This window comes from Saccostrea echinata, unplaced genomic scaffold, assembly GCF_033153115.1.
Source record: "Saccostrea echinata isolate AGI-Se365-2 ecotype Australia unplaced genomic scaffold, CSIRO_AGI_Sech_v1 ptg000016l, whole genome shotgun sequence".
Taxonomy (NCBI): domain Eukaryota; kingdom Metazoa; phylum Mollusca; class Bivalvia; order Ostreida; family Ostreidae; genus Saccostrea; species Saccostrea echinata.
Window position 1 is genome coordinate 23,601,662 of NW_026889765.1, and position 25,300 is coordinate 23,626,961.

The window sequence follows — 25,300 nt, forward strand, 5'->3', positions numbered from 1 at the left end:
ACATGTATCTTAATTTTTTAAATTTTAATAAATTAAATTAAATTTAAATTAAATTTTATTTAAATAAAATTAAGGTCAAGATCTAGTAAATGACTTTAGACTAATTGTTTGGTGCTAGATCCATTATGACGTCATAATCAATTTCAACTTTCTTTTTCCCGTACTTTACGGCTCTAATATAATTATGTAGAAAATAAAGTATTTTCAAGGAATTCAATTTGAAATCATGTGAAAAGTAATCCCGATACCTATATTCAATTTAATATTATTTTAAATTAGAGGCCAAGAACATACAAATTCCCGTTTTCTGAGAGACTGTAGGCAATCTGGATACAATTCTATGGTCTGATATGGAAAAAACTACTGTATTCATGACTGGTTTTCTTAATTTTTCATTGAAAATGACAGTTTAAAATATGATTTTTCGTCTTGATTACCTACAAATCATGCCCCGAAACACCTTATTTGACCAAGCTAAAGTTATAAAGCATCATTAAAGGGATTTATTTCTCAAATTTGAGAAATCTGTAGGCATCCTTCATTTACTAGATCTTGACCTTAAATAAAACTATTAATACATGTAATTTAAACTACAGACTCCTCTTTCTTTACCTTTTGATATTCCTGTTCCCCCTGTAGCTGTAACAGGTACACCACAGAGTCTCCCTGTACAGCTTTACACGCCGGCCACTCCACACTACACGAATGCTGAGTGATGCTGGACACACGAGGAGCTACAATATAAACAATTTTACCATATTAGCTATTTTTGCACATTATCATCTTTTCACACTTATGGGATCTAATACGATCCAACCATTGCCAATTTTTATTGTAACAAATTATATGTGACCTTTTTTTGAACCTTATATTTTTAATTTCATTTAGCTCATAAAATTTGGCTTACAAGTTTATAGTACACCTACAAATAAAAAAAGAAACCAAACTGTCATACCCCTCTTCAATCTTCCATCTTAGAGGTATAAGAATATTTTTTTTGAAAATGTTAAAATTTGTCCTTTATATGAAGCTGCTATGTGTGTCAGAATAACAGGATTAGCTCTCGAAGTGCTTTTCAATATGAAATTAATCAGTCCTAATTGCTGGGGGTTGGGAAGAAGGTCCCCCTATTTTATATCAAACTACTCACCCCTCACTGCCGGGGGAGGAGCTTTGGTTGTGGTGAATGTGTAAATTTCTGAATATGGTCCACTTCCTACATCATTACTGGCATAAATTCTGAAGTTGTAATTTGTAGTTTCCTGTAGTTTGTTGACCTTGAAGAAATGTGAGGAGCCTTCATATATCACTTGGAAGCTACAAAAGAAACAAATTTTAAAAAATATAATTTCATCATGCTTTAATCTAGGGGGAAAACATTGATATTATTACATAATCGATCAATCAATTGCAAGTCAATAATACTCACTTTCCATCTTCTTTCTCCATTTCTAACGTGTAGTGATTCGTATCTAACCCCCGCTGGTCACCCCACTTGAGTTTGAGACTGTTTGGTGCTGGAGCGATACACTCCAGTTTGGAAGGGTTTGGAGGAAGTGGTCTAGTGGTCACTCGGACTGGTGCACTGAACGGACCCACACCGATACTGTTCACAGCTTGTATCCTTATCCTGTCAAAGTATAACAATCATAAGTTGTAAGTTATTTGGATAAAGTCATTTTAATTTAAACCTGTGTCACTTAATCAGAAGATCCATATTTTTTTCTAAATATCATATTAATGAAGAACAAAATACAGTGACTATCTAGTGATTAGTAATGAATTTCATCATGTACTGAAACAAATCTAAAAACAAAATGTAAAATTTTATATATAACAATTTTTTTTATTACTGAACTACAGAGATAAATGGCAATAGACAAGTAGACAAGACCTATTTTGAGGCCCTTACTTGTAGGCAGTCTCTGGTGACAGGGTCTCTATGGTGTACTCCGTGACCGCCCCTATAGTGAACTGTTTGTCCCCCACCTCAAGGTTGTAGGCAGTGATGTCGCTGCCGTTGGAATTTGGCTCCTTCCAGTACAGAGTAATAGACGTGGCGGTGGAAGTGTGACGGATGACAGTGACAGATGACGGACTAGAGGGTGGGGTCACACACGTCCCCACAGGGCTGTAGGGGCCGTGACCAGCACTATTGATTGCCTAAAACATAAAGCATTTCAAGCTTTTAATATGATCTATTACAGCAGGAAATAACCTTTTAAACATAGACCAAAACGTGAACAATGCCCCCTCGAAAATATTATTAATGGTCAAATTTCTTTGAATATCAATTTTCCTCAGAAACATTGTTCATGTCTTTACCACAAAAGAGCACTATACATACCTGAACCCTAAAGAGGTATAAGGTTGCAGGGGTGAGACCTTTGATTTCATAATTCTGATTAGGACCAGTGTATAACTGAAATTGAGGGAAAAATCGTTAATAATTCAACATGATGCCAAATTAAGATTAACGATACCGACTTCATCTAAAACTTTAAACATTTCTCAGAAAAATAATGGGAGTTAACAATGCTGAGAAAAAGCATATTTAGATTTGTCAAATAAAATGTCAATTATATGTAGGAGTAAAAAATGTGACAAATCATAAATCAAAAAATAATTACCAAAGCAAAATCTGTGACATCTGTTTTCTGCTGCCATTCCAGGCGATACTCTGTGATCGTAGCACCATTATTAACAGGGGGTTCCCAAGAGACTAGCGCGGAATATGCAGATTTACAAACTAACTGGGGGGCTTTGGGAGGGTCAGGAACACCTGCACCACTGACCACCTCAAACGGGTCAGACCATCCACCTCCCTGTAATAGAAAGCAGGCTCATTCAAAGGTCTGCACATGAGAAGATTAATGAATTGGTTAATTGTGGATTTTGTAACATATAAATAAAATATTTTTAAAAAATAGGAGAGATACTTTTGAAGAAGAGAAAATCCTGCAATAAATCAATTTCATAAAAAAAAGAAAAGATATTTTTGAAGATGAGAGAATCATACAATCAAATTTATTATGAGTATTTTTTACTTTTAAAAACACTATATTAATGAACAAAAATTTACCCCCACTCTATTGAAAGCTCTGACTTGAAACAGGTATGGCCTGCCTGGTGATAGACCTGCCACTATACAGTCTAAGTCTCTCCCCTTGTACACTTCCCGACAGGTGTTGTCAGGGGTCACCATCTGGACAGCGTATTCTGACACTGCGGCACCACCATCGTATTCTGGACATGCTGCAAAATATGAATAAAATTCTTACTTTTCAAAAGACTTTTCTTTCTTGTTCCCTGTCTAAGGGGTACAACTAAGTGATTTATGTACATGACTATGCTGTGAATGCTAAGATTTGCATGCTTACCTCAAGTGAAAATTTACATAAACTTATTAATTTCATGTGATAGCCTCTTACCCCATCTTAAATGCAGAGAGGTTGCTTTTGGCTTGCCCTGTAGCTTTGGGGCTTGGCATTGCCCTGGAACAACAGCTTGGGTGGTAGCACCACATGGCTCAGAAAACTGAAGATAAATAATATGTTTATCACAAATCTTGTATAAAAGGCAAAAATGGAACAGAATGTCATTCAAAAGGTTCAGATGTTCTGGTTTCTTACTACAAGTTAAACTTGCACACACACACACATTTAAAATTTGTTTGCAGGTAAGCATGTAAAGTTTCTTCCTTATTTTAACCTCACAGAAAAAAACAAGTGGAAATGGGTAGCAATACTGACCTCACTCCTTCCAGCCACATTACAGCAGGCGACTCGGACCATGTACATCTGACCAGGAGTTAGACGATCACAGACATGTTCTCTCTCAGAGCCCTCATATAGAGTCTCATAACCTAAAACACAACAATTCAACTAAATAAATCTGTCAACTTGTTATGCTTCATTTCTAACATTTTGAATTTCATTTTTTTTAGATTCACTACATCACTGTTACTGACTTTTCTTACAGAAGTTAAAATTGAGTTAAAAACCAGGATAATAAAATATATACAACATACACACAGTTAAGACACAGTGGATATCAGCAGTAACTAAAGTGCACTCATTTTGGCAAGAAATTAGTGCTGACTTTTACCTTTTGTTTACCTTGCCATATATTTAGTTTTTAGCATATTCCAAATAAATTGCAACTGCAATTAAATCTTAGGTGAACTGGCTCAATCATCAATAAGTGATGTCAAAACAGAATTTATTTTTTGGGACAATTCGTGAATTATTTCTATTTCCACCATGGAAGAGTTAAAGTTCTTACTGCACTTTTTTGTGAAAAAGTTGGAAAACGTACAAAATCTTGTTGGATTTCTGGGACAATCGTAACATGTACACAATATGTTGATTGTTGAGGAAAAAATGCCCAACGAACATGAAAATGAGACACTGTATTGTTGTGGACTTTACAAGCATTAAAAGTAGAAACAACAACGATATCAATTTATATATTTTACAGCTAGTTATTGACAAGTATTGACGGTCTATCTTGAAATACAATGTACATGCCTCAGAAACGTCGTAATTTTTATCAATGAATGATAAATTCAGGACTTTTGCACTCTCACATATGTCTGTTCTTTTACTCTTAAATAGGAACAACAAATACTTTCAACATTTCTAAATCGGATTGAGATAGGCATGTTTTGTATTCTCCGCAATGTCATGTAACTCATGTTGTCCAAGTAAGACGAAACATGCCTCTAATTTGAAGAGTTCCAGTAATGGAAATTTTAATATTAGCACAACGTAGACAGATAGTGTTAAAGTATGAACCTTGATAAACTCATAGTTATATACAGTTATATATTAATATAAAATTCGGCACAAAATATAAATCCTTTCAATGATAAGATTCTGTTACCGAGAAACCCAAAGAAAATGACAATTTACAAGACAATTCACAACAAACACACTGAACAAACCTCCTCCTCCTGGTAGCATTATCAGAAAGGTAAAATTTATGTTACCATTACTATGCAAGGTCCATTCATTGGTAATTGGAAAGTTTATTTAAATTTTTTTTCTGCATTCCTAAAATATACTATAAATTTTAATGTACTGGGGCTTACCCCGTCCATCATCTATTTCAACGATGTACTTGGTTATTTCAGCCCCTCCATTGTCTTTTGGTGGCTCTGAAAGAAAATAAAGAAATTATTATCCTCTTCACCTAACTCACTGTAAACTTCCAACACAAGATCTCTGAACATGGACTTGATTAAAAACAAGAGATGTTTGTTTAACACTTATGCCCCCCCCCCCTTTCAAATAATTGGAATTTTTCTAAGTCCAAGGGGTATAACTCTGTCAGAATTGCTGGATCGTACCCAAAACAAAACTTGACCTAGATATTCTTATGATAAATCTGTACACCAAATTTCATTTTAGTATGTGCAACCTCTGCGAAGAAAATGAACAGAAACTGCAAATAATTGGAATTTTACCCAAAAGAGAACTTGGCCTAGATATTCTTATAATAAATTTGTATACCAATTTCATTTCAGTATGTGCAACCTCTGCAAAGAAAATGAACAGAAACTGTTGGTGGCAGCAGCAAAGCAATATGCCCTCCCTTCTTCGAAGGGGGGCATAAATATCACTCTGTTCAAACTTACCCCAGACAACCCTGAAGTTGTAGGCATGAATCTTGCCCTTGATTTGTGGTTTTGGGGGTGGGGCTGGTCGGTCAGGTTTTGTCCTGCATGTCACCACATCACTCCATTTACTCTGGCCCTCATCATTAAAGGCCGCCAGCTGTAAAAATAAACGTATAACATGTCATCCTTTTCATATAGTTTTTCTTTTGAAAATGTATATTTCAATAACATCAAATGAGCAATACTTACTCTGAATTTATACTCTGTGTTTCTCATCAGGTTTTTGACTTTGTACGATAAATTTGGTCCATTGTACACAGCAATAAAACCATGCCCCTGTCAAAATCAATGTTAATATTTAAGAATGCATGTTATTCTCATATAATTAAAGATGTAATCTACAGAAATCAATAAAAAATAGAGGACCTATAAAATTGGATATAAAAATTATATGAGTTTTTGTTTTCTTTTCCATCACATGTTGTATTCTTTATTATTTTATGTTTTTCAATATTTTACTTCCTAATTATTTTAAAGTAAATTGTCATCATCATCAATGTGGATTAAGATAAATTGCCCTAATCATTAATGAGAAGAAATCTTGCTATATTAAGGTAAATTTCAGGTAGAAAAGTCTTGTTATTTTAAGATAAATTGTCATATGGAATAATAGTCTTGCTATTTTAAGGTAAATTGTCATGTGGAATAGTCTTGGTATTTTAAGATAAATTGTCATGTGGAATAGTCTTGCTTTCTTACAGTAGATTCATCTTCCATCTGGAGCTGGAAGGTGTCCTCGTTTGGATGCTTGATCCAGGAGATGATTAGTGATGTGGTGAATGGCTCTGATAACATAGGGGGATCCGGTTGACTGGGTACACTGCCACTCGTGTAGAAAGACGCGGGATCACTGAACTCACTAAAACACAGCATCACAACACATTAAAATACACTGGGTCATGATGAAAATAAAGTGCACCGCCATGGTGTATGATGCGTCTGTCAAATATTGTTCAATCATCATAAACAGATTAGAGTGCAAGGAAGAAAATCATGTCATTTTTGATATAAAGGTTTCAATGATTTTTTTCTATTCCTAATGTTTGATGTGCTGCTCCTATGGCATGTTATTAATTAGAAATAAATAATACAGCATACATTTCTCAACTGGTGAAAATTAATTTGATTAGATATAGTCCTGCAGAATCAATTCTAACCAAAAAAAAAAATCATCAGAAAATACAATCCCTTCTTGTTCAATTAATGTTATGTGGGACCTTATGAATTGTCTTGGAAAAAAATGATCTTAGAGGTGGCTTCTTATATGTACGGCTTTACCTTTTACCAATGGAATTAATGGCTGCCAGTCTAAACGTATACTTAGTGGATGCCTGCAGCTTATTGATGCGAGTCTGTCTTTGTAGTCCATTATACACCTCCACAAATTCACCATTTCCCTAATACACATCATAAACAGCACAATTAAAATCAAACACTCAAAAACTAAAGCAATTTTTCATGTTATATTAACAACCAACAAAGTAGCCTTTCATCAGAGCAACTGGAATACTTTGATTTTTGTTTTATTGGATAGGGTTATACTTTGAGGTCAATTACCAATGCATGTAAAATAAAAACTTTGATTAATTCAACAAATTGAACTGATTAAGTGCTGTGAACTAAAGCAGAGAGTAGCCTGACTTGATCTTGTTCACCTAAGAGCTCTGTCAATTACCCATCAATCATTTGTATAATGCAATAGTTGTGTTGTGTACAAAGATCACAAGAGTTATGTTTCTTTGATCACACAGGTCTGGTAAGATTCCTACCTTATCCATTTCCAATGTATACGTGGAAATCTTCGCCCCATTTTCACAGGTGCTCTGTTAAAAAAACACACCAGAATCTAAGTCATGAGGTACACAAACCCAGAAATAATTACAGATTAATTAACGTGTAAATGGAGCGTTTGTTTACATTCTTTGTTCTCATCTAAATTGTATATAAAAGAAGTCTTTGGATAGCAGTATTTATCAAAACAATTTGGAGAACAAAGATTTAAAGTCCACCACAGGTGGTATGAGATTTCATGTAATTCTAATCACTGCCTTTAACATATGCTTATCAGTAGAAAAACTGTTCGGTTAACCTCTAATTTAAATGAAAAAATTTCAAAGCTCTGCTATTCCTGTTCTTCAAACACATTGCAAAAAGTATTGAATTTCGCAACAGATGCAAAAATATGTTAGCTGCTTCAAGAGAAAACTAAAACTTAAAAAGTTAAAATATGCTTCACGTATCAATTCATTCCATAATTGTATGTTATAATTTTTTACTACAATTTTATGGGGGGTTTCTGAGTACAGTGGCACATACATTCCACTTGAGAGCTATGGAGGTTTTGTTCTTGTTGGCTAGTTTGGGGGGTGAGGGGGGATCTGGCTCACAGGCACTGGTTGTAAATTTCACCGACTCTGTTGTGTTTCCCTTCAGATCCTCCAAAGACGTATACACTCTGCAAGCCCAAAAAAAAAAAAAAGCACAAAATTAATCATTTTATTTCATCTTTCATTCTTAACATTAGGCCTTCATATTCATTATTTTCATCTAGTCTGCTTGAAATATTCCCATAAATTCCATCTTGGAATAAAGGAAATGAATTCAAAAATATTGATTTGAAAGGCACAAGTAATTCTAAAACATTAACCCTATTTTGTGTCTATACTGAATCATCTGTTTTTTATAATCAGTAACATAATGACCTACTTCTGTCCTGGTGTGAACTCAATGAAGCATTAAACAGACCATAAATTAACTAACAGATTTATCTCCATCTAATGTATTAATTCCCCCCAACGAGAGCAGTGTGCTCTATTTGTTATCAGATAACCCACCAGAAGCTCTGGGCTAACTCCATCAGAAGCCTATTCTGAAAACCTGGTGAATTTGCAGTTTTCTCTCTTCTCTTTTTTTTTTTTTAAAATCATCTTAAAATACGGATAAAGAATATGCCCCATTTTATACAAAGAGGGCACCTATAAATATGAACAGTGATTTTGTTGCAGGTGTAGAATTTTTTTTTTTTTGTAATCATCCATTTCTCATTCAAGATGGATCTTCCTTTTATTTGTTTTTAATTAATATGCAGGCAGTATGTAACATTTCTGTCTTTCTTATAGAGGAATGATATATCACCTCATACCGACTGTTAATTATTCATATATAGAAAATAATAAAATGACAAACATATAAATGTCACAAACCTGATATATTATAATACCTATTGAATAATTGATTTTCATAAAAAATAATTTACAGGAAAAATACTTTTGTTTCCAAACACTGGAAGAATGAACATTTCTCATAGATTTCGATGAATATTAATGGTATGTACATATCAACCCCACAGCATTGTATCATTCATCAGTGCATAAAAAAAGCATGATAATTATCGTAAAATCTTTTCTGGGAAGGTGATTTTCTGAGAAAAGGAATGTTGTTAGCATCAACCAAAAAAAAAAAAAAAAAAACATGGCAGCAGAGTTTTACAGGCTTCAAAATTAATGTCTGTCTTGAATATAGCATTAATTAGAAGAGTACAAAGATACATCAAATTTAACCAGCGTAGGGTGCAATGACCTTACGGTTTGTGCCATCTGACCTCATATTAAAAAAAAAGACCCTGTAAACTATAAAACAACCCCCCATAAAACCCTTTTCTAATTTCAGAGGCTGGACTTCTTATTTTCCGACAAACATAACTGATGAGAAATGATAACAGACAGATAAAAACAAAATTGCTTATGTGTGATGAATTGAGCCATTTTTTTTTTTGTCTATAAAACATGAACAAAAAGGGAGCGGTGATGAGTTGTGCATGTTCTTTGTTGCTGATCAATCAGAGCCGCATTAGCAGCCTTTTTCTTTACCTGAGGTGATAGTCAGTGGCTGGTTTCAGATCCTTCAACGTTATTTCTGTGGCATCCCCGCTTTAATTGAACAAAGAGAAAAAAAAAAATCAAATCAAGTCTGACAAACAACCAAACCACAAAATATGCTGATCATAAAAAAAATTGCACTCTATATTCAAATTAAATTCCTATAATCTTATCAGTTTAAGAACATCAAAAGCCTTCTACTTGGCATTTTGAAATTTCCATCATTTTTTATTTTCATTTGAGATCAGTTTTCATGTACATGTTTACACTGTCTGCTTTCAAAGGTCGTATCCATACAAAAAAAAAAAAAAAATCTCTATTTTTTTTTCTTTTGGAGACTGTACATGTATACAAGTTTGTATGTCATATATATTTAATGTTTGCAGTTGACATCCATCAATTTTTTAAAAATTTATTTCTATGAAGCCTCTATCATGGTATTCACATTAACCCCCCCCCCCTTTTCCTCTTCACACCTTTACATTTTATTTGTTCTCATACCTGTAAACTAATTTGTATTTGCCTTCCTTTCCTTTATCAGACAGTAGTAAGGTAAATCGGAAATCTGCAGGATCTATTTCATACACATTAGGGTCCCATTCCGGAAGTGCTAACTGAATCAAAGCACTTCTAGCCTCGATTTCCGACACCTGAAAGGCAAATAAACATCATCAGTATATCAGTATTTCTATAGTAATCTGATACAAACCACATAATCATGTCTTTTTCAGTGTGCACAAAGTGGTGTAAAAATAAAAACACTTTCAGGCATTTTCTAGTTCATCCACATGTGAAATTTCTTTAATTTTATTTTTAAACATATTAGTTCCAGCTTTACAAAAAAAATCTAATTTTGCAGGTGTTTAATTAGATGTTGATACAGAGTAAAGTTGTGGTTGACACACTGGTCTGTGGGTCTGGAGAATTTAGTACAGCACTTGGATACTGCTAGGTCTGGAATAAACAAACCTACTTCAAATTCTAAGTCTACAATAAACAAAGCTATTAATGGATCTGGAAAGTATTGATGCACTCATCACTGATCCTATCTAGACAATACCTACTGTATGTATATCTCAGCTCTATATACTGTAAACCAACTATTATTCGCGTCAACTTTTATTCGCGATTTGTCAGTTTGAAATCAATCTGCGATGATTTATTTTCGCGACTGAGGAAACTTTCGCTACAAATACAAAGCAAAATAAATGGTTCGCGGCGATTAATATTCGCGATTAAAAGTAGGTCGCGAAACTCACGAATATTTCTCGCACGAGAATAGAAGTTGGTTTACAATATAAACTATCACCTGACCTGTTGAAAAGGGGGGGGGGGGGGTAACAGCTCTGTTTACTTACCGTTTGGTCTTGAGAACAGTACTTATACATGTATTTAGTATACTTACTGATGGGTCATTGGTACTAGAGAGTATTCATATCTATAAAGTATCTATATACGTACTGTTGGGACGGGAAGGGGGGGGGATAGTACATTGTACTGATATCTAATTTACTATCTGTATACTTACTGTTTCCTGGGGGGAGTGGGGAAGGGTCACTAGATAGTATTTTTATCTAATTTAGCATCTATATATACTTATTATTGGAGGGGGGGGGGGGGTATGACATAGTATTTATATCTAGTTGAGTATCTGTATACTTACTGTTGGGTCTGGGGTACTAGACAACACTTGTTGTATGACTTTTCTCTCCTCTGCTAATTCTGCCTGCTGGCCTGTATCCACAGGAGGCAAACTGTCTCCATTCATACCATTACCTAAAGTGTATAAAAATTGTCAATGTATAGCCTACGTCATACTGCATATATGTAACTTCTCTTTGTACGAAAAATCAACACAATCTTCAATGTTGGGTCAACAAAGTTCAGTACAGCTGAACTTCCTTATCTCAAAAATCAATATCTTGAATTCAAACTGAGTTGGAAGTCCAAACAACCTTTTCTAATACAGTCAAACCTTGTAATCTCAAACTTGATGAGACCAAGAAAAAACTTTGAGATATCCGAGGATTCCAGTTATCGAAAGGTAAAAGACTTAAAGAATAAGTGGTTAGAACTTTTCAAATCACTTCAACATATCCATGGTATTCGAGATATCAGTGTTCCAGATAAAGAAGTTAAACTGTACATTTTAACCTCACTATCTCAAATTATTGGATATCTCAAGAGTTTTTCTGATGGCCCCATCCAGTTTGAGATAACAAGGTTTGACTGTATAGGTATGGCTGCTTTTTTATGAATCATTGTCAAACATGACAAATGAAACAAAAAAAAAAAAGAAGAACTTCATATCAATCATTTAAATCCTAATTAATTTATGTACATGTAACATCTCATTTATTAATTATTAACTTATCAACAAAAGTACATGTATATTGTGTAGCATCTTTTCATAAGGACAATATATAATACAGAGCAGAAGGGAAGTCATAACAACAATCAATTCTGTTTAAAATGTCTAAATTGGCCATTACAGGAGATGATGGCTTTAGAAACCAATCCCTGTTAGAAGTGGAGGCTGATGAAGCAGCTCATTAGAACAGCTAACAGGCCTCCAGACCCCAGCTCTGACAAAATCCACCCACAAGCTTTAATTTGTTTCAAGGAAACAGATACCAAATAATGTTATCTGAACGAGGATGACATTAATTGGAGAAGATTATGTAAAGTTTGAACAGTGTGGTAGAGAGATGGACTGGAGACATGAAAATTAAAAAAAAAAAAAAAAAACACGTCTGCACACGGATAGATTCTACGGAGAAAAATCATCAAAGAAACCTCAAAGAAAATGCTGATGTCAAATGTGAAATGGATCAAACATTCATACAATTGCACACACCTGCAAACTGCAAAAATTCTAATGAGCAGAATAGAAAATTATCTAAAAGACACTTCAAAGTGTATATTTAAGTATCTCTGATCAAAAATACTTAGCAAAAGAATACAGTGTGATTAAATGTCAGCTGGTGTCTTTGTCAGACCAAGTATATGTCACAGAAAAAGTCAAAACCCCATTCTGCTGTTTCTATTACAAGAAAGACATTGCATACTCAGACACTGCACCACAAAACAAAGAATATATTGGAGCAGATAACAGGCCTGTTTCTCCATTAAGACACTGAGGCTTTAGGATTTCTCAGACATGTTAATGGGACGGATTTATTTCCTCTGGCTGAACAATAGCTTATAAACAGATGGATAAAAAAGTATGCAGCATGGCTGTCCCCACGAATTACCCACAAGTTTTTTTTTTTTGATCTATTTTTTTTAACCGATTTGTATGTAACCGAGAAGTATGGAAACTCCATAATTTGAGAAATCACATATTTTGATTTGAACAAGAAATAACTAGACCAAAAAATGAACATCTGGAATGAGGAATACATGTCAATAAATCATCAGAAAAATATCAAATTTGAATAAAGCATACAGCACTCTAATCCCTGCATTTACCACTCTGCCTGCTAAATGAATTATTCCTTTCCATGATAAAACCCTTTTGACAGATAATAAAACTATTTGTGCATGACTGATTATGAAAAGCCAATAAATAAAAATCTCTGTTAATCATTACATATATATACATACAATGTAGGTCATATACCACATACCAGCCCCTATGATTAATGAGGCTAACAGTGGCAAAAACACAATAAAACCTATCAAGTGCCCAAATCAGTGAACAACTCAAGCTTTCTGAAAGAAAAAAAATATTTCTAACTTAGCATCCCCTTAGGTGCAGAAAGGTCATTGGTGTTTGTGCTAGAATTGCCAAGTCAGCAATATGTTACATCTCAACTATTAAAACAAAAAAGGTCAGCATAAAATACCATAAAATCAATAGTCATGGGGTTTAGGGCTATAATGATGTGATTTAACACATATGACAGAGTGCATGATGAAGTGAACGACAAAAATTTTCAAGACACAAATAAATTCCAACTTTGTTAAAACACCCTAAAATCTTTTTAATTACAAATTCTAGGCTATCAAATTATACCATCATTTCAGGCAAAAGATGAAAAAATTATTTCTGATTTAATACTGAGGTAAATGTTTTGTCTTTTTATTATGCCGTATGTCTGTCAGCATTTGGAACAGACACAGATCTTGTACTATATGGGTCTGCATATAAACCAGACATTAACTTGACTAGACTTTTACTGCCTTCTACATAACCACCTGTCTTCCCCTGGTCTGACACATAAAGGCCTCCTGAACATCCTCTTATCTGTCTAAGAACGCTGTTCCCCCTGCAAACTTCCCCCCTGTTCCTGACTGAAACACCACTTATCAGCCGTAATCTACTTTTAATCCCTCTACACGATTTCCTCTGACAGATAATGGCCAGGCTCTTGTTTTTTTCTTTCAAACAATCAAACCTGCTTTTGTCTTTTCAAAGGTCTTATATTGAAGGGAAGATACAAGACAGGAATCATAGAAGCAAAAAGTCTTTTCTTGGTTGTCTTGCTCAATGTTAGTACAACATTTAGCACCAGCTCTATAACTCCACACAGGTGGGAATAAATAACACCTGGCATTCCCTTAACTCTCGGGATTAACTTCTCAATCCCTTTGATGGTATATTTAGTAATTATACAGCCTCAGGTGGCCACTGAACAAGTGACAGAAAAACTTTTATGACAAAGCTTTTTCTATGAGGTCCTTTTAAAATGAATTATAGGTATCCAATCTACATTTTCTGTTCATTGTAGAGTAATACACAGGGGAAAAGGTTTCATGAAATAGTGATTTTCATGTCAACCATCACAAAGTCTGAATCAGGCCAAAATTTCAGGTGAAACACTACATATATGTGTGAGTTAGTGGTAGGTTTTTCAATTAAGAATTAACTTAGAATAATGTATGTATATTCTAAAACACCCCCTGCTTTACTCATAACAAACTTTACATTATATATTACCTTGATAATGGTACGGTTCATAGGGCATTGGTTTGGCATGGCTTTCTAAAAAAATAGAAAATGTCTCTGTAAACCTCTGTATTTACATGTGCACAACAATTATTAAGAGCATGGCCTTGACTTTTCTACTTATGTGTCATTTCTAGATGATTATGCATACAGAAACAAGTTGTACTTCCAGTTAAACAAGACATAATTTCTTTAATTAGATGTACTTTCCAAGAAAACTATGTAATAGTGCAGCAGTACTTTACGTCGTTATGTGAGAAGTGTGCGACACTTCTTCTTCTTCACTACTTTTGATCAATTATTTTGTCCTAACATGTAATGGCACTGTGTGTATTAGGTTAAGAACCCACTCTGAAGGAAATACAAAACCTGACTGGTTTGACATACTTCCAGCTCTATAATGACAAAGCTAAAAGTCCTTCACTTCTACCACTAGTAAGTATTACTCCACAGTTTCATCATCTTTAACAGGTGCTCTTTACTTGTCAATTCTTATGCTTGCATATGACTAAGCAAACACCAGAACTGACACGAATGTTAGCTTCTTATTTCCAAAAGTTTTGCAGCCATTTTAGACAGATATTTTTCCCTTCCTTTCATTTCAATTCAAACTTTACAAGGATTTCCAAATACAAAAATTGTTGCAAGTAACAATGATACTTAATTCTTAAGCTGACAAAAACATTGGAAAGCTAATATCCTGAAGAATTACAAAGATTTCCCTCCTCCTGCTTTCTAATTTCTCTCTGCCTTTATCCTTTAGTTTTTCTTTCTGATTTAGCCCTGCCCGTTCCCCTTTATTTCTTATTCTACTCTGCCCTTACCCTTCTGATTCCCCCCTTCTTCTCCCCACATTTATTTCTGTCTCTACCCTGTCCTTACCTTTCTGATTCTCCCGTCTTTTCCCTCTCCCCCTTTTTTTCTTACTCTCCCTGCTTTTCTATTTCCCCCTTTATTTCTGACTCTCCCCTTCCCTTACCCTTCTGATTCCCCCTTCCTTTCCTCTCTTCCCTTAATTTCTGATTTTTCCCTGCCTTTTCCCTCTCCTTTATTTCTGACTCTTCCCCCCTTTATTTCTGACTCTCCCCTGCTGTTCCCTCTCCCCTCTTTATTTCTGACTCCCCCCTTTATTTCTGACTCTCCCCTGCTGTTCCCTCTCCCCCTCTTTATTTCTGACTCCCCCCTGCTGTTTCCCTCTCCCCCTCTTTATTTCTGACTCTCCCCTGCTGTTCCCTCTCCCCCTCTTTATTTCTGACTCTCCCCTGCTGTTTCCCTCTCCCCCTCTTTATTTCTGACTCTCCCCTGCTGTTCCCTCTCCCCCTCTTTATTTCTGACTCTCCCCTGCTGTTTCCCTCTCCCCCTCTTTATTTCTGACTCCCCCCCCCCTTTATTTCTGACTCTCCCCTGCTGTTTCCCTCTCCCCCTCTTTATTTCTGACTCTCCCCTGCTGTTCCCTCTCCCCCTCTTTATTTCTGACGCTCCCCTGCTGTTTCCCTCTCCCCCCTTTATTTCTGACTCTCCCCTGCTGTTTCCCCCCCCCCCTCTTTATTTCTGACTCTCCCCCCTTTATTTCTGACTCTCCCCTCTTTATTTCTGACTCTCCCCCTCTTTATTTCTGACTCTCCCCCTTTATTTCTGACTCTCCCCTGCTGTTCCCTCTCCCCCTCTTTATTTCTGACTCTCCCCTGCTGTTTCCCTCTCCCCCTCTTTATTTCTGACTCTCCCCTGCTGTTCCCTCTCCCCCTCTTTATTTCTGACTCTCCCCTGCTGTTCCCTCTCCCCCTCTTTATTTCTGACTCTCCCCTGCTGTTCCCTCTCCCCCTCTTTATTTCTGACTCTCCGCTGCTGTTCCCTCTCCCCCTCTTTATTTCTGACTCTCCCCTGCTGTTCCCTCTCCCCTCTTTATTTCTGACTCTCCCCTGCTGTTCCCTCTCCCCCTCTTCATTTCTGACTCTCCCCTGCTGTTTCCCTCTCCCCCTCTTTATTTCTGACTCTCCCCCTTTATTTCTGACTCTCCCCTGCTGTTCCCTCTCCCCCTCTTTATTTCTGACTCTCCCCTGCTGTTTCCCTCTCCCCCCTTTATTTCTGACTCCCCCCCCTTTATTTCTGACTCTCCCCTGCTGTTCCCTCTCCCCCCCTTTATTTCTGACTCTCCCCTGCTGTTCCCTCTCCCCCTCTTTATTTCTGACTCTCCCCTGCTGTTCCCTCTCCCCCTCTTTATTTCTGACTCTCCCCTGCTGTTCCCTCTCCCCTCTTTATTTCTGACTCTCCCCTGCTGTTCCCTCTCCCCCTCTTTATTTCTGACTCTCCCCTGCTGTTTCCCTCTCCCCCTCTTTATTTCTGACTCTCCCCCTTTATTTCTGACTCTCCCCTGCTGTTCCCTCTCCCCCTCTTTATTTCTGACTCTCCCCTGCTGTTTCCCTCTCCCCTCTTTATTTCTGACTCCCCCCCTTTATTTCTGACTCTCCCCTGCTGTTCCCTCTCCCCCCTTTATTTCTGACTCTCCCCTGCTGTTCCCTCTCCCCCTCTTTATTTCTGACTCTCCCCTGCTGTTCCCTCTCCCCCTCTTTATTTCTGACTCTCCCCTGCTGTTCCCTCTCCCCCCCTTTATTTCTGACTCTCCCCTGCTGTTTCCCTCTCCCTCCTTTATTTCTGACTCTCCCCTGCTGTTCCCTCTCCCCCTTTATTTCTGACTCTCCCCTGCTGTTTCCCTCTCCCCCTCTTTATTTCTGACTCTCCCCCCTTTCTTTCCGACTTTCCTCTGCCCTTACCTTTCTGTTTCCCATTGATCCTGGGTCTTGTTTGCTGTTGATACATTCCCTGACTCCTCCTGTCTTCAAATTTCCTCTTCACTCTCTCCCTCTGTTTATTGGCCCGCCCCTCCATAGAATTTGGTTGACTTGGTCCTACAGTACAATTGGACATAAAATTGAATATATGTGAACACTAATCACATTATTGATGATACATGCCTAATATATGGCTTATGTTGAATCAAGGAATGTTCTTCTAAGCTACTAACCACTACAATAAAGCCATTTCTTGTGTTAAAATAGGACAATAATATTTGCAGACAGAGGTAATATCCAAAAAAAAAAAAAAAACATCTGAAGGGTGTGTTGCAAAGTACTGCAATATCTTATGACATACATATATAAATAATTTCTTTCTCAGCCCTCACAAACCAAAAACTGGGTATTGATTTGGCTTCTTCCACCATAAAAATATTAATATTGATTGTTATCTAGACAATTCTGCTCAGGTTGTACGAGATTACATATGGCTGAAAATTCTACTTCTGCAGAATCAGCTCCACCAATCCTTAAAATCAGTTAAGGCCTCTAGTTTTACCTCGATCTTTTTAGGGAGATAATGGAGTCTCTCCTGCTTCAAAAAGCTCTTTAATTATTCATTTCTTTCACTTAAATATCAAATTATGATTCAAAAAATGCCTTGTGATCAATATTTTCCTTTCATCTTTTTTTTTACTTTAATATCAAATACTGAATTCCAAAACAGCTTTGAAGTATTTGTTTTCACTTTTCATGTCTCTTGATATTTAATATTCTTTAGCCCGCTTTCATAAAAATAATTGATGTAGAAAGTCACCCGACAGGATATACCCACAAGGAAACAGTGTTTACTTTTAGAAAAGCCTTGTTTAATGAATACTAACTTCTTTTCATACATCAAATGCGAAGCACCTGGTTTCAGAATGCAAAGATCCCAAAATTTTAGAAGTTTATTTAGGACCTCACAAGACACGCATAAATATTTAGTCTAGGCTGGTATGTAACCCATAACCTCTGTAAAAAAACGGTCCATAGTTTTCAACATATGAACCAGGGAATACACAGAGATGGATTGACAAAGTGTTTCCCAATATAACATGCCAACATCCCTAATTTTTACTGACATTCAATGGTAACAAGAACTTTAGACTCCATAAACCAACTGAAGTCAAGTGGCTTATAGATTATCAAGTTATATAAATAGACATCATTTTATGAATATGGAGCATCTGACATTTCACTGCATTGAATAAATTACACAGGAAAAAAAAACTTCCCTCGGAATAACCATTAATTAGAAAACAATTGAGATTCATATCACACACACAACAGGTAATTCTATGCCAAATATAGCCAAGTTCAACAATTCCTCTGCTTTTTTATTTTCAGTTTAACGATCAACACAATCATTAAAGGAAATGCAGACATGCTAGAGTACACTTCCTCTTAATCCGACACAAAGCCTATGTCTGATCTTATAATGTAGCCCCTTAAGCTTTATCTACCCCTAAGTAAGTTCATAATGGTGACATATGGTAGACTTTTTCAATTGCTGATGTGTCACATTCCTACTTACCTGTACAAAGATTGATATTGGAAAACCCCAGGAAGTGACATCACACAATAGATTAAAGGACTGTCTCAAAATTTGAAAATTTATTTTGTATATCGCCGAATCCGGTACATTTGCACTTTTCAGATGGGAAAATAATTTTATTCACAATCAAAATGACCTGCCTGACAAGCTATTTATAAATACATAAGGAGAAAAGGTATTTTATGTATCCATCTATGTACAAGTATGTTGTAATATTAATAAAATATGGGACTAACTCAATTTACAAAAAAAAAAAAAAAAAAAAAAAAGATCAGCAGTAACATTTAGGTTTTTTTTCCTCCATATATAAAACTGGCCAAATGCTAATGTACATCATCTAGAAATCTTAAATGAAGTGCTAACCTTTACACAGAATAATTAACTACTTAATGAATTCTAATTAATCCACAGGTATTTATCATTTACCTGGATGTACTGGTCCACTGGGATTACTGTTACAACTGGGGGGTGGAGGCGTCCCATGAGGGTGTGTGGGTGCCCCTGTGTGGACATGGGGGGAAGCCCCATGATGTGTGGGGTGGTGATGGGAGGGGTAATGATGAGTTGGGTAGGGGGGCCCATAGTTTGGATAATACTGTGCATGTGGCGGTGTATTGTTTGGTCCTCCCTGTAAGAGAAAGATTAAGAATTATTTAATAGTTAATAAGTAAAATCTATTGCATATGAATATTCATTAATCAGTGAATAAAAACCTTTTCTTTTCCTAGAATATGCATAATTTTATATTATGATCGTATCCTTTTTCAGTACATAATTTATCTCTGGCATTGTTAGAGGGAAATACTAGCTTAATTTTAATTTTGGAGAAAATATATTATCAATTACAATAGATCAATGACATATTTACTTAAATCATCTTTTTTTCTATGAATAATAATTAATATCATATGAAGTAAAATCATGCAAGTTATATGTATATATTCTATATATATTAATTATAAGCATACATGAACATCCATAATATTATAATTTACATGTAGATATCATGTTACAGTAGTCATAATGCAAACATCTGAAAATATACTGAAAGGAAAAAGAAATGGAGGGTAAACTTTTGAAGTGATTTAATGCTTTTTTTTTCAGAGATATTTTCCAGTATTGTTATCTAACATTTGAACACATCTTTAATCAACAAGTAACCAAAATCTCATTTGATTTTGATGGATCATTCATGAGCTATTGAAATTCATATGACAGTGCCCCCAAAAATGAAAAATCTCCCTCGCACATCTGTCACAGCCTTGATTCTCCTTTGCATAGAGTTCATCAGCGAATTTATCCTCATCATAGGGATATTATTCAACCCTTAAATTCCAACAGGCCAGCCCTTAGTTGGTCGAGGGTAGCTGGGGCTTTCCAACACCTTCAAACCATACCGTCCAGTTAGTCCCTCAGATGTTTGATTGGAGAAAAAGATCTAGAGACTTCATAGAGCTAGTCAATTTGGTTAATGTGACTGTTTGTGAGAAAGTCTGACATTTTCCTGGGGATGAACATGCTATAAAAAAACAGGCATACAATGCACACGTGCGCGAGTGAGAGTAACACCAACGTAAAGTTGACGAGCTCACGAACCAAAGTAGGGCAATCAGTTTCTTTAAGTTTTGGGGTGAATGTAACGATTATGATTGCCTACTGTATGAATATCAGTTTCAGTGGTAATGATGTGGTGATTACATAGGTGGTAGTATGAATAGCTCCATCTTTCTGTGGCATTTGTTACGCGCCAACATCACCGTCCATTCAGTTCGAAACCATTCCAGTTCCTCTCTGACAACAGATAAAATGTTTTATGGTGGAAAAATTAGTAACAAACTGCACAGCAACTTGTTGCCATTTTCTTCCCCTAGGCAATTCAATTACCAGACCCAATGGATTTTCCGTCAGTCATACCATGATTTTAAGAAATTCATATCGACTGTAAATATCAAAAAATGATATGTAGACCTCCAGTGCATCAAGTGGTCCTAAAAACCTGTCATCAACATATGCACATATGCACATGTAGTTTGCTTTTCACCTCTTTCCTTACGTGATGTCATACATTTCACGGTTGAGTAATTTTGAGCACCAATTTTAGTGCACAGTTACCAAGAAATACCTCTGACCAGTTTTCATATTTTTCAGCCATGCAATCAAAAATATTTTGCAAATTATGTTACCCTGCATTCTTTTTTTCCTTTCAGTATATTGATGACATTTTAAAAATGCAACGGAAATCTTAAAAATGTAATACTGGTGACAATACAGAAAAACAGGTTAGCAGTGAACTCAAATTTAATGGAAACCTGTTTATAACAATAACACTTTATCATACGACACATTTATTTATTGTATGATATTTGTTTGTTTTTTTTATAAACTAATGAAAGGGTGAATATTTAAAACAAAAGATAATGATACATTAAGTAATTTTCAGTTGTCACAGAACATTCCCTAAAATCAGGTTGTACTATTTTGAAAAAAAAAATAGAAACAAAAAAAGATTCATATGAACATAAATTATAAAATTTAAACAGTCCTATATCTTAGAACAAGAGATAGGACAATTATGTGTGTTACTCATTATTTTATCTTTTATTCATTTATAAATGACTTTATACCCCCCCCCCTTTTTGGGGGGCAATTTTTCATTTACATGATGTTTTCAATAAATCTACTGACTGCATTCGAAATTCAGACACTTTCAAGGCAGACTTTGTGTGGAAACCTTTTCTTTTCCAACTAAGTCCCACCACAAAAGGGTCACTGATGAAATATTGATGGCACTTCACAATGTCACAGAATGTATGTCAAAGCTCCGTCATAATCAATATATCACAAGTGAAAGCTGACGCTTATCCCCGACTCCCATAATGCTGTCAATGTCATCCGAAGTTTTATTTTGACGCCAAAATGAGACACTTTTCACTTTGCATCCAGTTCAAATTTATATGCAAATTTTTGTATCGGGCGTGGAAAAATGTGACCTTGAAACAAAGGGATCTTGCTTTAAAACTGCCATAAGCATTTTGCTTTTATGTGTAGTTTCATTTAGACATCACTCTGTCATTATTCACAGAGTCTTGATAACAATTGAGGATTTCAAGTTCCTCAGCCTTTTCATGTAATATTCTGGTTCCTTCAGCACAGTTCTGCCTAAGGCAGATATTATATTTCTGGATGATTCCATGACAAAAATTTGCATACTATTATGTTTAAAGTCATCATTTGTTCATCTATTATAATGAAATTCCATAAAAATTTTGAACAGTTGTCAATAATATTTCTAAATTTTATACATTCTGACAGCATTAATCTTGTATAATTTAGATATGTCAATTGTTTTGTTCTCATTTGTTAATTAGTTAATTAGTCAATCCATGTTAAGAAAATTCATGAAGTTTAATTTCAATGCAGTAATAAATGCATTAAATATTTGCATAATACATGTATTTATATTCTGTTAAATCCATTCTCTAATGTAATCAATATATGTACATATACATACATAACAGCAAAGTAAATATGTAAATATGAATTGATACTGCAAATCTTAAATAACCATGTGTCATATATAGGGATGGGTATCGCCAAAAATTTTGTATCATGATATATCACGATTTTTCCCAAAAATATCATGATAATGTCATATGTTTACACACAATTTTACCTATGATTTGAAATGTATCTCCATATTTTTTTTCTAACAAATATGGTGTGAAAAATAACTTCAGGTTTTTATTTATATATCAATAAAGCATGTTTGGATGCTAAGGGATGCCATTGATTTAATATTTTACAACATTTTTATACACTTACAGTAATTGTAATTTAAAAATTGAACAAATAAATGAATTTTCACATTTATGATTATGTACTAAATACTGGTATTTTAGTCTCTGTATCACAATACATATTGGGTTATTAAAAATCACGATATACCGGTATATCGATAAAATCGCACATCCCTAGCCATACATATTCTGTCTAGTTTACACTTCAAACACCCCAGTTCCTTATGCATATAATTAAGTTTTTTGTTTCTTTTCAAAAGGAAATATCAACAGGTGCCAAAACATCAAAACATGAGGAGTAACGACTTCTTCTACAAATGCTGATTATTTTCTATTGCTTTTTGGCCTCTGTATGTTCTTTCCAATTTTCCATGAAGCAAATCTTTCTAGACAGCAGCGTCTAAGAAGGCTGGGGGGAATGAGTCAAGATAAAAAGAGATATTGTATATCACAGGGGTATCCTAATTGTAAGAGTCAAATGTGAATCATTATTATAGTGCGTGATGACGCTTTCTCTGTTTTTGCAGTAAGACAATGTTTAACATAATGAGTACTGACAAAATACATACATTTTCCACTGATATTCTTTGTAGTGTCTGGTGTTTAACAAAATGCTCTGTGTAGCACCTGCAATCTAAGACAGCAATCAAGGTGGGGCTAAACAATGTAGTCCCTCCTTCGGTTGTTATGGTTAGCACAAGACATGTCCGGTCAGGCAGCATGCAATCGCCATGGATACAAGCCTGAGCCACAGAAGAGAGGGAAAAAAAATCTTAATACATACATAGTATCCTACCGTCATAGAGGGTCCGCCAACTGGCATAGATGTGGGCTGGGGCGATAGAATGACATGAGTCAGAATGCCATGCTCGTCCACTATCTGTTGGACCATGTGACCTGGTGGCACCTGCATGGGCATGGGAAGTGGTGGACCGTTATTGGACACCATTCTCACCGTGGCAGGTCCTACAAGAATATACACATAGCATTCATGAACAGTTTACCATGAAAATGAACCAGAATGTTCGTAATTATGCAGTATAATATAAATGTCGTACATAACATCTTATTTCTTTTTATGAATTCATTTTCATAAGAAATTTTTCAGAGGGTGCAATCTGTTTTGAGGTTATCAAGAACATTCTTTCAACATGCTAAATGGAACAGAAATTAAATCACCCAATTATTGCAAATATTGCATTCAAGGATAATTAGGCACTACTTCAAATCTAATAAGTAAACATACTTGACAGAAAATGAATGTGGTAATTGTAAAATAAGGATCACTTCTTAGGAAACTTTCAAATAAAAGATTTATTACTTGAACATGTGTGTTCTAGCCGATTAATGTATATAGAAATACAGATCTATCAAAGGTATCTGTCTTGAAGTGTTTCTCCGACCCTGATTTGCGAGTTTGATGAACAGTTAGAATCCAAAAGATTGGATTAGAGAGTGTTCGATTGTTGAGATCTTTGATGATGGTTGGAAGCCTGACAACTACACTAGATGACCTCCATCATTTGATCAGATTATCCAGTAGTAATGATCAATCTATACTGAAGTCTAGGAGCAGACAATGAGATGCAGGAATGAACAATAAATAACCTCAGGTTTGACGAGGGGATCTCCCGAGTTCAAGGTTCCCGATGTTAAATGACACAAATATCAACAAAGTCGTAGAGGCCGGAGTGTATTGACAAGGACTAAAGCATAATGCACCTGAGGAAAATCTCCTAACCAAGAAATCAATGCTGGTAATTTGCAGCAAAGTACAAGATTCGCAGCTTCATCCTGGAGGTCCAAAAGACTCCAATTAAATGTGCACACATGAAAACACCCGAAAAGTACCGGTATTGATAAATGTCATTTGAAATAACTCTAAAGATTTTTATTGATTAACCGGTACCTTGTGCAATTTAAGAATCTGTGAAATCTTGCTAGTGTAAAGAATAAACACTTTCCGATCTCTTACAGCGTTCTTGTTTGCATAATTTACATCTGAGCCAAGGGAATGATTCTATCTTTAAGGAATGTTTGAGGAAATGGTAAGGGACTTTCAGTTTGTAAGATATGGGTATCTTGTTCATCTAAAATTGACATGGGGGGGAAAACTCTAACCTAGATTGTCAAGGTCAGACTGTCTGCCCTATTTACAGTAAAATGTGTGTTTGATTAGCTTCAGCTCAAAAAGCACCAGTGTTATGCATATAAATCCCATTAAATCGTATAACTCAAATACCTTAAATCTAAACTGAAATTGGAGTAAATAGAAAATCATGCCTGCTATCTGTGAAGAATTACACAATCAAATATACATGCATGCAGGAAAATCAAAAACACCACCCCATCAAGCAAAGTTCCGGTGACCTAGAATTTATTGTTTTAGGTGTTCTTACTTATTTCTTAACTGAAAGATTAATTGCAAATATGCCCCTCCTCTGATCAAGGAACAGAAAGATTAATCGCAAATATGCCTCCCTTCTGATCAAGGAAAAGCTTTTGTTTCCTAAACTACCCAGGATCTTTCCCTTAAAAAAAAATCTTTTGTGATTACATGTCTTCAGGACACATTTTTCAACTTAGTGCATTTATTTCAAATGAC

The 25,300-nt window shown here is 35.4% G+C and overlaps 1 protein-coding gene across 5 annotated transcripts in view; it reads right to left on the minus strand.

The window, feature by feature from the left end:
• LOC133188566 (fibronectin type-III domain-containing protein 3A-like) overlaps positions 1-25,300 on the minus strand; it is a 56,966-nt gene that overhangs the window by 4,178 nt on the left and 27,488 nt on the right. For 3 of the 5 annotated variants that reach the window (XM_061324040.1, XM_061324044.1, XM_061324042.1), the window contains 23 exons: positions 23,480-23,661; positions 19,325-19,526; positions 17,281-17,415; positions 14,501-14,545; positions 11,222-11,334; positions 10,060-10,208; positions 9,550-9,609; positions 7,997-8,135; positions 7,450-7,503; positions 6,959-7,077; positions 6,380-6,539; positions 5,870-5,956; positions 5,639-5,777; positions 5,093-5,158; positions 3,753-3,865; positions 3,432-3,537; positions 3,083-3,255; positions 2,631-2,825; positions 2,348-2,422; positions 1,913-2,163; positions 1,430-1,630; positions 1,151-1,317; positions 613-734 (listed from right to left, as the gene is read on the minus strand). In XM_061324040.1, the coding sequence (XP_061180024.1) occupies positions 613-734; positions 1,151-1,317; positions 1,430-1,630; positions 1,913-2,163; positions 2,348-2,422; positions 2,631-2,825; positions 3,083-3,255; positions 3,432-3,537; positions 3,753-3,865; positions 5,093-5,158; positions 5,639-5,777; positions 5,870-5,956; positions 6,380-6,539; positions 6,959-7,077; positions 7,450-7,503; positions 7,997-8,135; positions 9,550-9,609; positions 10,060-10,208; positions 11,222-11,334; positions 14,501-14,545; positions 17,281-17,415; positions 19,325-19,526; positions 23,480-23,661 (3,053 nt within the window). The remainder of the gene's footprint in view (positions 1-612; positions 735-1,150; positions 1,318-1,429; positions 1,631-1,912; positions 2,164-2,347; positions 2,423-2,630; positions 2,826-3,082; positions 3,256-3,431; positions 3,538-3,752; positions 3,866-5,092; positions 5,159-5,638; positions 5,778-5,869; positions 5,957-6,379; positions 6,540-6,958; positions 7,078-7,449; positions 7,504-7,996; positions 8,136-9,549; positions 9,610-10,059; positions 10,209-11,221; positions 11,335-14,500; positions 14,546-17,280; positions 17,416-19,324; positions 19,527-23,479; positions 23,662-25,300) is intronic. The other 2 variants (XM_061324041.1, XM_061324043.1) reach the window with 1 other exon arrangement.